The sequence below is a fragment of the Sminthopsis crassicaudata genome, chromosome 4 (assembly GCF_048593235.1).
Source record: "Sminthopsis crassicaudata isolate SCR6 chromosome 4, ASM4859323v1, whole genome shotgun sequence".
In the NCBI taxonomy this organism is placed as follows: Eukaryota; Metazoa; Chordata; class Mammalia; order Dasyuromorphia; family Dasyuridae; genus Sminthopsis; species Sminthopsis crassicaudata.
In genome coordinates, this window is record NC_133620.1 from 281,712,174 (window position 1) to 281,724,507 (window position 12,334).

General features: G+C 33.0%; 1 protein-coding gene and 1 long non-coding RNA gene across 3 annotated transcripts in view; one reads left to right on the forward strand and one right to left on the reverse strand.

The window, feature by feature from the left end:
- Positions 1 to 12,334, forward strand: part of KIF6 (kinesin family member 6) — a 466,898-nt gene that overhangs the window by 228,005 nt on the left and 226,559 nt on the right. For both annotated transcript variants that reach the window (XM_074311016.1, XM_074311015.1), the window contains exon 13: positions 6,743 to 6,964. In XM_074311016.1, the coding sequence (XP_074167117.1) occupies positions 6,743 to 6,964 (222 nt within the window). The remainder of the gene's footprint in view (positions 1 to 6,742; positions 6,965 to 12,334) is intronic.
- Positions 1 to 12,334, reverse strand: part of LOC141566457 (uncharacterized) — a 287,659-nt gene that overhangs the window by 128,221 nt on the left and 147,104 nt on the right. The window lies entirely within an intron of this gene.

Below are 12,334 nucleotides of genomic sequence, written 5' to 3' on the forward strand. Positions count from 1 at the left end.
GCACTATGAAATAAAAATTAACTAGATCTTTTTTATTTCTTGAATTAATATTGAAACAATCATTTTAAAATGTCTTCTAAGTAAAATATTAGGAAGGACTAGATAATAAAACAAGTAAATGCTTATATAGTGCTTACATGTCACTTCATTTGAACCTCATAACAACCATGTGAAGTTCTGTTATTTATCACAGAAGGACAGTAAAGCAGATAGAGTAAATTATTTGCCTAAGGTCACAGAGCTAGTAAGTTACTAAACTGAGATTTGAACTAAAATCTTCCAAACTCTTTAAGTTCAGCATTCTATCAACTATATAACCAGGTGCATACGTCAGATTTATATTGGCATTTTGTTTGGCACTTGTATTCACAGGAGTACAACAAATTGTCAAGGCTTTGGTATGTAAAAAGAAGAAGGGTTCAAGGTAGAGCACTTGAATTTTCTGAAAACCAGTAAAAAAAAAATACAACATTTATTGTTCTGGCAGTGAACAAATCATGGGGCAAAACCCTAGGAGAGACAAATCCTTGCTTTCAAGAAGTTTCCATCTTAGTAGTGGAGCATAGAGAAGAGAGGAGTTAGGGACGTTAGCAACTTAAATATCTATAATAACTTGCTCAGTGTGTTAGAAAGTTAAAATACAAAGTATTATGTAAGATCTAAAGATAAAAATTATTGCCAATTTGGGGAAATCAGGGAAGGCTTTAAGGAGAAGAATAACTTTTTAGTTGAGGTTCAAATTAGATGACATATGTAAAGTGTCATGCAAACCTTAAATCACAATACTTTCCAGGATTAGTAGGAATTCAATCAATGAGCATAATAATTCGAATTTGGAGTAGCAACAAAATTCTTCAATTATAGTAGCATTAGTGCCACACTGCCATTAATTAAATATAGATAGATAGATAGATATACATGCATACGTACACACACAAATATACACACCATGTCCCTCCTTTCTGTTACAAATTCATAAATCTTTTCCTTAGGGAATATACTTAATAAAGTTAAGTATATATTAGAAAATATAGTGTGGATTCAAGATGTGTTTGTATAATTTTTAAATGAACTTATTCTAGTGTTAGTATGAAGAATGGATTGGAGGAATAAGAGGAGGCATAAAGAAAAAGATTTACAAGAAGAGGGTGGCAGTAGCTACCAAATTAGATGGTAATGAAGACTTGAATAAGTATAATGGCACTATAAAGAGCAGGAAGATCGATGTGAGGGACGCTGTGGAGATGGAATTGATAAGACACAATAATGAAGGAAAAGAGGAGTCAAAGATTAACATATAGATATGAATATGAGAGAAAGATAAGTGTGACACCATGGGCAGAAATAATAAAGAGTGCTGGATTAGCAGGTTTAAAAGGAAAGAAACGGAAATCAATTTTGTTGAGTTTCAGTTGCTGACAACTCAGTGTCTTGGTTGAGGTGTCCTGTAGGGTTTAAGGCTCTGAAAAGAAGTCAGGATTACAGTATAGATTTATGAGTCATTTTCCTAACAATAGTAGTAGGAACCTATAGAGGCAAACAGTATTTTTTTATTAATGCTTTTTATTTTCAGACATATGGATGGATAATTTTTCAACCTTAACCCTTGCAAAACCTTGTTTTGCAATTCCCCTCTTTGCCCCATTCTCTCCCCTAGATGGCAAGTAACCCAATACATGTTAAACATGGTAAAAATAAATGTTAAATCCAATATATGCATACATATTTATACAATTATCTTGCTGCACAAGAAAAATCAAATCAAAAAGGAAAAAAATGAGAAGGAAAATAAAATGCAAGTAAACAATAAAAAGAGTGAAAATGCTATGTTGTGATCCACACTCAGTTCCCACAATCCTCTTTCTGGATGCAGATGACCCTCTTCATCACAAGATCATTGAAACTGGTCTGAATCATCTTATTGTTAAAGAGAGACATGATCATCATATAATCTTGCTGTTGCTGTGTACAATGCTCATTTCACTTAGCATCAGTTCCTGTAAGTTTCTCCAGGTGTCTCTGTTCTTATAAAACAATAATATTCCATAGAATTCATATACTATAACTTATTCAGCCATTCTTCAACTGATGGGCATCCACTCAGTTTCCAATTTCTGAGGCAAACAATATTGCTAATAAAGTATAGAAGGAAAGAGAAGCCAAATAACACATCTTGGAAAATTCCTACATTAAATGATCAGAAAGAAGATGAGAAAGCAGTATATAGAGAAAAGATGGTTAGAGAGGTAGAAAAAAGAACGAAGATATATGAATGTAATGGAATATTATTGTTCTAAAAGAAATGATCAGCAAAATGATTTCAGAAAGGCTTAGAGAGACTTACATGAATTGATGCTAAGTTAAATGAGCAGAACCAGAAGATCATATGATAATCAATTCTGATAGACATGGATCTCATCAACAATAAGGTGATTTAGACCAGTTCCAATGGTCTTGTGATGAAGAAAGCCATTTGCACCCAGAGAGCAAACACTGGGAACTGAATATGGATCACAACATAGTATTTTCACTCTTTTTGTTGTTGTTTGCTTGCATTATTTTTGTTTCTCAATTTTTTTTCCTTTTGCATCTGATTTTTCCTGTGAAGCATGATCTTCCTGGAAATATGAAATAGAGGAATTGCACATGTTAAACATATACTGGATTACTTGCTAACTGGGGAAGGAGAGAAAAATTAGAATACAGGGTTTTGTAGGGGTGAATGTCTAAAATTATCCATGTATATATTTTGAAAATAAAAAACTATTATTTAAAAAAAAGAAAACAAACAAAGAATGTTGTATCTGTGATATAAAGAGTAGAAAGAATTTAGTAGAAAGTAGTGGGCTCCAGCATCAGAAGGTTTAGAAAGGAAAAGAGAGATAAGAAATGAAAAAATGAATTTAATGATTAATTAAATGATTATTAAATCTTTGGTGATCTTAGAGAAAAAGTTTTTATAGAGTGAGACTGTCCGAAGCACAAATGTAAATGTAGGGTGAGGAAATGAAGAAAACTTTTAAAAATAGAGGAAATATTTGGAATAACTGCATTGATTAGAAGTGATTTGTCAGCATGAATATTGAAGATTATGGGAGATGGGATAAGGAGGAAGACTGCTGCAAATATTAGTCATGAGAGTAATGGGTAATATGACCTGGAAGTTAGTAGAATATTATAACAAACAGGGAAAAAGTTAGTATAAATACTGACTATGTGGTCTTCAGAATGAAAAAGGACAAGAATGGTGATAATGGAATAATAAAGAGCAAGAGACAGTTATAACTTCATGTCACTTCTTCCTTGAGAGATTATACAAAAAAACAAATGGCTACTGGTCAACTGGGTTACAAACCATATGGGAAAGCCAGGTTTCTATTAAAGTGAATAAGTGGATGAATTATTGTATGAAAATGTTCAACATATAGTTTGTTAACAACAAAATTGGCATTTCAAAAAAACACTGTAAAATGGACTAGGTAATCAACAAATCATATCAGAGTACAGTTAAGGAGGAAGGATATGTAGCATAGGGGTAAGGCTTCAGGATGATGTCCTATGTGTTTAAGATGGTCCTCTGGTCAGAAGAGATGACCAGAAGCCCTTCAACACAAGATTCTTGTGACATGAACAATTCATAAATTGAAACAATAGAGGAGTTAATCCATCCAATAATCTAAAATAGATTTTAGATTGCTACTATTTTGGTATAGAGTTCCAAGAGATTTCTCCATCAGAGGTACTGTTTCTTACAATATTTTGATGGAATATCTATGTATATACTTGAAGAAGTAGAAAGAGAAACAACAAAGAGATCATGGTAAGACTGTCTATTTAGAAGGCTAGAGAACAAGATCATATGATATTTTGGGATACAGTTTCTGTGATGGTAGTCAGGAGGGAGTATTGAAACAAGACCACTACATTATAAGAAAAAATTGACTGTCAGAATATCATACAAAAAATGTGTCAGGAAGTTAGAGGAAAATATGGGTCATTAGCTGAAGAGTGAAGACAGGTTTGTCATTAATTGTCCCTAGAAAATAATACAATTCAGGATGCTTAGAGAACTGGCAGATTTGATTGTGAAGATAGTGCCTGTGATTTCTGAAATATGGATAATGAGAGATGTAGAACAGGAAAAGATCAAATAACATGATTTAAAAAAAAAAAGAGGAAAAGAACAGAGTGCAAACTATAGACCAGCAAATTTGACCTTAACTTTTGGCAAACTTCTAGAAAGAAGGACAAGCAATAAGAACAACAAAAATATATTATTAAAAGGTTGAATTATTAAATGATTTGATATATATCTTAAAAAAGCAGTAATCACAGTCAGATGGAGTGGTTTCACACAGAGCAAATTCTGCCAGGTGAAGTTCATTTCTGTTTGTTTTTTTTTAAACAAGGTTTTGGTCTGCTAGTTTCAGGTAAGGTCTGTATAGTTTACTTAGATTTTGGCAAAGCATTTGACAAAGGAATGTTTTCTTGTGAGCAAAATTAGATATGTGCTAGATCAGTAGTTCTTAAACATTTTGGTCTTAAGATTCCTTTACACTCTTAATAATTAATGAAAACCCCAAAGTTTTTTTAAAAATAATATAAATTCATTACATGTTAACCCAAGTGACATTTTTATGAAAAATATATTTTATAAAAGTGACATTCCTTGTATTATATATTTTTGCAGAGCTATTTGATGTCTAGCTTATCAAAGAAAACTAGATCTTCATTTGCTTCTGCATTTAAAGAATCATAATATGTTTTCTTGAAATACATAAAGATTAAAGTTAAGGTCTCCTACAGGTCTCAGTTTAACTAAAACTGCATCCATTCAGTGAGTAAGGCTAGGTAACAATTGAGGCAAAGAATTTCCTTTCACCTAGTCCAAAAAATAATAACAATAATAATAATAAAAAGAATTAATCTGGGAGGGGAAGAACTTCAGAGTTTCTGATCAAAGCAGAAATGATTGCAATTTACATTCAGTCTGAGTCAGTCAGGATTCAAATAGTGGTCAGATGGGGTTGGTCTGGGACTTATCGGTGGCCAATTAATGAAAATCAGGTTTTGGTTTAAAGTAGAATCCTCTCCCATTTCATCCAGGGCCATCTCCAATTATCCTGATCTCTATCTGGCCATTGGACCCAGATGGCTCAGGAGGGAAAATGAAGCGGGTGATTTTGCCCAGTCCTCCCTCACTTATATCCAGTTCACTTGTATGGCCTGCATCTCCTCCTTGATGTCAGGGTCCTCCTCTTGGAGAAGGAAGAACAAGCAACAACAGCCATCTAACCTCTCATATAGATGTATAGATGGAAAAAAAGAAGCGTATTTTAATAGGCAAATCATATCTTAGTATTATTATGAAAATCATTTTGGTTCCACAGGAACTATGGGTCTTAAGCATCCCCAGGACCTACGGGCCACACTTTGAGAACCCTTGTACCTGAGACTTTGTATGTTGTGGAGTACAGGATGGCAAATCCATTACAGCTTAGAATTTTTGAAATAATAGAAAAGATAAGGAGATGAGTGGGGGAATGTGTGATTCCTATCTGTAGAAGGAAGTTCCTATATTACCCATGAGGAGCAAACTAGCTGTATGGGTACTTCCCAGCATTTGAGGTTTGATCTAGGCAGAAATCTCATTGTGCTAGGCCAGAACAGTCCTTTTATAAAAAGGACTTATTTACATATTTCTTATATATATAAATCTATAAATATTTATAAATATATAAATTAAATAAATATAAAAATGTAAATAAATATATAAATATATGATAAATATGTATTATATATAAGCATATTATATATGATATATCTTACATATTATATATAATATTTCTTCTAAAGAAATGCAGTTCTTCATCTGAGAACCAGCTATTGTTCAATAGATATCACCTAATGGTTTAGCAGTGGGTGTTATACAAAAAGAAGGACAAATAAGGGGATTTCAAATAAGTGAAATCACAGGTACATTACCTGTAAGGTGTATGAAATGAAGAGAGATCTTTTATTGAATCTTTGCTGCAGCAGAATTCTCTGTGGGTTCCAGTTATCAATTCTTTAAGAGTTCTGAGGTTTCATAATACACATATGTGTATATCCATGCTAATTATAATATAGCATACTACAATATAATTTCTTCTTAAATAGGTCTCTGCTCCCACCAAGAGTAATGAGAATAACCTGAATTTCCCATCACATGGTCCTTTTCTTATTTTCTAATCATTTTTTTCTCTCTACTGACTACTTACCCTCTTCCTGATCCTTCAAAGAGGCATGTGTCACTATTTTAGTGAAAAGCCCTCCCTCACAGTGTGCATTTTAAAAATTGTCTGTATTAACATGTTATATTCTTTCCCTTTTTTGGAATGAAGAGTGAAGATTTTTTAATGTGATTTTCAGCTATATTAACTGCATAGTAAATGTATAAATGTACATTTTATGTTTTTATAAAAACTTTTAATTGGAGCCATTAATATCTAGTCTTTGGAGTTTATACAATTTCAATTGACTGTGACAATATCAGAAGCTTCAGGTGTGTTTACTGATATTAAGGTTCACTAATACAAGGTGAATATCTTCCTATGAGTATTTACAAGCCTTTCTATAACTTCAATAATTTCCAGTTTCTTTCTAGTCATTTCACTAAGTAATAAATGGCAGATTCCAATAAAGGGTGGCAATGGAAATTCAATCATAAATTGTAATACAAACTCCTTAAGTCAAGTTTCAGATATTCTGGTAAATATGCTTAAAAAGGAAAAGAAGAAAGTCCAGGATGTATTCAATCTACAGAATTCCAACAGGGGAGGAACAAGGCATTCATCGAGTTCTTCCCCCTTATATGGAGGTCCAGGGGATGACTCTTCAAAGGCATCAATATCGAGCACCGCAAAACATATCCACGAGGGCAGCTCTTTGGACTATAGATCTGGTTTTCACCGCAGGAAAACAGGTGAGTTAAATGAATTTCAGGTATTTCTAATGTCAATGATGACCTGCAAAATAGCTTGCTTCAGTTCAAAACATATAGGAATGCATTGTATAATAAAGTCTGTGTTGATATTCTTTTCTAATAACTCCTACATCTTTCACATTTTATTCCATTTGCCCAAGCTACAAATTGAATTGAGAAATCCAGTGAATTAAGGTTTTTTTTTTCTTTTTATTCCCCCAATGACCAAAGCCTAAGTGGATTAGACTAACAATGAGATCTAAAAACGTCACTTGTCAAAGCCTTGCTATGTGGATAGACTAAGGTTAAGTGTAGCAAGTAATAAGAAATTGATGGCCAACTACCCTGGCCTGATGCTAGAGTTCCCAGGAGATGCAGTGATGAAGGAAAGGTAAATAAATTATGATATAAATACACACATATATTTAAATAAATATGACAATAATTTAGTTATAATCCAAGAAAGCAGGCAAATGGTAAAAACAAACAGAAGCCAAATAAAACAAGACTGCATATCAAGAGAAAGTAATTAAAACCAGAAAGGAAGAAGGAAAGGAAGGAATAAAGGAAAGAACAAAAGAATGAATGAAGGAAGCAAGCATGGAGGGAAGGAAAGAAGGAAGGAAGAGAGAGGGAAGGAAGAGAAAGGGAATTAAGAGAAAGGGAAGGAAGGAAGAAACAAAGAAAAGAGGGAGATAGGAAGAAAGGGAGAGAGAGAAAGAAAAAGAAAAAGAAAGAAAGAAAGAAAGAAAGAAAGAAAGAAAGAAAGAAAGAAAGAAAGAAAGAAAGAAAGAAAGAAAGAAAGAAAGAAAGAAAGAAAGAAAGAAAGAAAGAAAGAAAGAAAGAAAGAAAGAAAGAAAGAAAGGAAGGAAGGAAGGAAGGAAGGAAGGAAGGAAGGAAGGAAGGAAGGAAGGAAGGAAGGAACAAAGAAACAAAGAAAAGAGGGAGATAGGAAGAAAGGGAGAGAGAGAGAAAGAAAAAGAAAGAAAGGAAGGAAGAAAAAAGAAAGAAAAAAGAGAGAGAAAGAAAAAGAAAGAAAGAAAGAAATTAAGAAAGAAAGAAAAGGAAAAGAGAAGAGAAGAGAGAAAAGAGAAGAGAAGAGAAGAGAAGAGAAGAGAAGAGAAGAGAAGAGAGAAGAGAAGAGAAGAGAAGAGAAGAGAAGAGAAGAGAAGAGAAGAGAAGAGAAGAGAAGAGAAGAGAAGAGAAGAGAAGAGAAGAGAAGAGAAGAGAAGAGAAGAGAAAAAAGAAAGTCTCTACAACTCCAGGGAAATGATTTAACTTGCTCTATAGTTCTGAATCAGTACTAGCACTTACATGCTAAATGTCTGAACCACTGGCTGATGTAAACTGACAAACATGACCAAGGAAAATGATGTGGTAGGCACCAGAAGTATCATGATCTTCTGGAAAGACTAGTGAATTAAAACTAAGGGGTATGGGTTTGGACACCTGCTAAGTGGTTATTATTTCTATCTATTTTGTCATGGGAAAATCACTTAACCTCTCATCTGTAAAATTAAAGGTCTGGACTAGATGTCATCTAAAGTTCCCGCCAGTTCTAAATTTGTGATCCAATGATACTTTCCCCAGAGGTATGTCTTCTAAGCTGTTTAGAAATTCAATTGAATTTGAATCCCATCTTGCTATTATTCTGTCTTCCTGCCTCTTATGGCAAATTTACCCACTTGCTATTATTCTGTCTCCTGCCTCTATGGACAGGCTTTGGAATGGCTCTGGACTCATTTCTTCCTCTTAGTATCTTTTGCTTCCTTTAAAGCTTAATACACAAGTGCCATGTTCTCTTTCTTAATCTCCTTAGCTGTAATACTATTTTCATTCTCAAATAATTTGCATTTACTTATATGTATTTTTATCTGTTATCTCTCTTCTCCACTATCTCTTTGCCACCCTCCCTCCCCATAAGCTCCTCCTTGGAAGGAACAATTGTTATTTTTTAAAATTTTGTCTCTCTGTGCCCAGCCCTAGCTGGGTGCTGTGCATATAGTTGGTGTTTTTAGTGTTTAATAAATGTTTGCTATATTATTAAGCAAGAATCAATGGGCCTTTCTTATCTACATATTGAATAAGGCCAATTCACCACTGTTTTTTTTCATTGAATCTTGTACCAATACTTAATAAATAGATTATACAAAGCTATTTTTTCTTTTTGTTTTATTTTTTTTTCATTATAATTTTTAAAAATGTCATCCGTTTGGTGATTTAATTGTCAAATAACTTAAAAGTTTCTCATTTCTGGTGACTCAGGTCATGAGGTATTTATCAAAGAGACAAAAAGGATAAAGAAAAATAGGAGTCATTCTCTTTTAAGTGGAGTCAATAGAATCTTATGCTACCACACTTCACTGTGATTCATATTGGCACAGTGAAAGATGTTATTGATGAAAGCCACTGCTGTCATTTTGATTTTCTACACAGGAAGCTGAAGGAGAATTAGAGTAAAGTACTTTTTCAGTTTATTGTCTCAGGTTCTTCATCATCAAATCATATTACTGTAATTTTTCTTAGTATTCAGTATATCAGGGAAATTAACTGTTCTGGTTAATTAAGTTATTTTAGTTAACAGAAATTACCAATTTTCTAAGAATAGAAGAAAGTAAAAATTTTAAAACTAAAATTGAAGATAATTAAGTCTTTCTTTGTAATTCAGAAGGAATTTCAGGATTTTATATAATAGTATCTAAAAATCATTATAAAAGTAAATGTTCATTGTCCTGGAGGTATATATTTATGCTTTTTGATCTAGAAAAGCTATTCTGAAAAAAACAAGGAATAAGAAGAATTACAAAATATAAATATATGACTTTGATGACATGGAACTGAAGATCTTCTGTACAAACAAAATTTATGTACCTGGGACAAAAAGGGAAATGACTAAGTTATCAGATATCTGATAAGCATTTGGTATCCAAGATATATTAATAACTCACAGACATATTTAAGAGTAAAAGACATTCCCCCAGTAGATAAGTGGCCAAAGGATTGGGAGGGAGGGCAGTTTTAAAAAGAATTACAATTTATTAACAGTCCTCTGAAAAAATGTTCCACATTACCATGAAAAAGACAAATGCAATTCAAAACTGCTCTCAGGTGTAACCTCACACCTTGAAAAACAGCAAAGTTGAGAAAATGGAAGCAGACAACAATGAGAGATCAAAGAAACAAAGGTACATTAAGTCATTGGTGGTGGAGCAGTGATTTCAGTACAATCACTTTGTAAAGCAATTTGGAATTATGCGAAAGAGTAACTAAAATGTTACATTTTGAGTGAAAAATTCTACTAGACTTATGCCCTAACATCCAAGGAGGTTATTGATAAGAAGAGAGACCCCATCTATACCAAAATATTTGTAGCAGTACTTTCTGTTATAAGAAAGAACTGGGAACAAAATAAATGCTCATCAGTTGGGGAATGGTAAAACAAATTATGATACATGAATGTAATGGAATATTACTGAACTGTAAGAAATGATGTATGTTATGAATATAAAGAAGCATAGAAAGTTTTACATGAACTCATGCAGAGTGAAGTAAGCAGAGCCAAAAAATAAACATAAGCCATAACTAAAACAAAGATGTCAATTAAATTTATTTTTAAAGTAGAAAGAATCTGTGTGATATAGTATGTAAGAGTACTGGAATTGGAAGCGAGAAAACCTGGTTATATTTTATACTTTAGATATTTTCTAGCTTCAGGAACCTGGACTTAACTTACATAGTAATGCCCTAATTTTTATCATTTATAAAGTGGTGATAAAAATATCTGTATTACTTACATGAGTATCAAATAAGATGATGTCCATAAATCATTTTAGAAATCTTAAGGGACTAAATAAGTATTAGTTACTGTTATTTGAGAGCTCTAGTTAATAGAAGACCAAGTAACAGAGTTTTCAAAGAATCTCAGAGATGGAATTGACCTCAGATTGATATTTCTCCAAACCATAGCTGAACATTAACTCACTCAATGATAACCTGACAAAGTCATCCATCCTATGCTTTAAAATAGTGGGGAATGAAGAGGACTCAATATCGTATATCCTTAAAGCACTATACAAATGCTAACTATTGTTATTTTTACCTTCATAGTTTTCTTGTTTCTCTTTGAGGCAAAAAATTTTGGAAAAAAAATTTATTGCGTTGAAATCTGTCACTATGAGATTTTTCCCATAATGTTTAGTTGTTCCTTGGGAGAAACAAGTGAAACAGCTGTAATCCTATTTCAGATATTTAACATTTATCACATCTTCTCTTCTCCATGCTAAACAGTCCTAGTTCTTTTGATCTATTATCATCTGGCATGGTTTCAAGCTCTCTTGCCATCCATGCTACCCTGTTCGACACGTCCACCAACTTGTTAATGTACGCCTGAAAATGTGGCATCTAAAAGTGCACAATGTAATTACTTGTGACCCGAACAGAGAAAAGTTCAACAGGACAGCCATCTTTCTTACTCCAAACAATATGCTTCTATTGACTTAAACTAATATCATATTCATTTTTTGGCATCCATTGCATATTGTTGATTCATACTGGTATTTCCACTGGGGAGATATGACTCACACTGAACTTAGAGCCCATTGAAACTCTTCAGGTCTTTGGTCACACCAACTGTTTCTAGCAACATCTCGTTGCATCTCTTGAACAGGAAGTATAAGACTTTTTCTTAGAAACCTTATTACAGCTAATAGACAACTTACCTGCTGCATTAATATTCGTGCAGTTTTAAAAAGAACTATGGAAAAAAACTAATATGTTGGATAAATCCTGTGGAGGATTCACAGAAAGACATGGAAAAGAATTGCATTTGTTGAAATGATGGAAGAAGTCCCCATACCAATTAAATCTTGGATCTCTCCAAATATTGAAGCAAGGCTTCATGTTTATCCCTTATGAGTTTCATCCTAAGCCCATGGATCTAGCTCATTAGGTTGTTTTGTGGGTCACAATTCTGTCTTTTAACTTATCTCTCACTAATTTGTGTCATCTGTAAATGTGGTTATTTATATCATTTTATCCAAATCATTAATTTAAAATGTTTGATAAAATAAAATTAAGGAAAAGCCCTTGGGTACTTCACTAGTGACCATTTTCACAGTTGATATCTATCCATTAATTATCACTTTTTGGGTTAAGGGTTCTTAATTTGTTGCCTATTAACTTTAAAAAATATATTTTGATAACTTTTGTTGTTATTCAGTTATTTCAGTTGTGTTCAACTGTTTGTTCATGATGCCATTTGAGATTTTTTTTTAGCAAAGATACTGGAAGGGCTTTCCACTCCATTTCCTTCTTCAGCTCATTTTACAAATGAGGAAACTGAAGCAAACAGGATGAGGTGACTTGCACAGG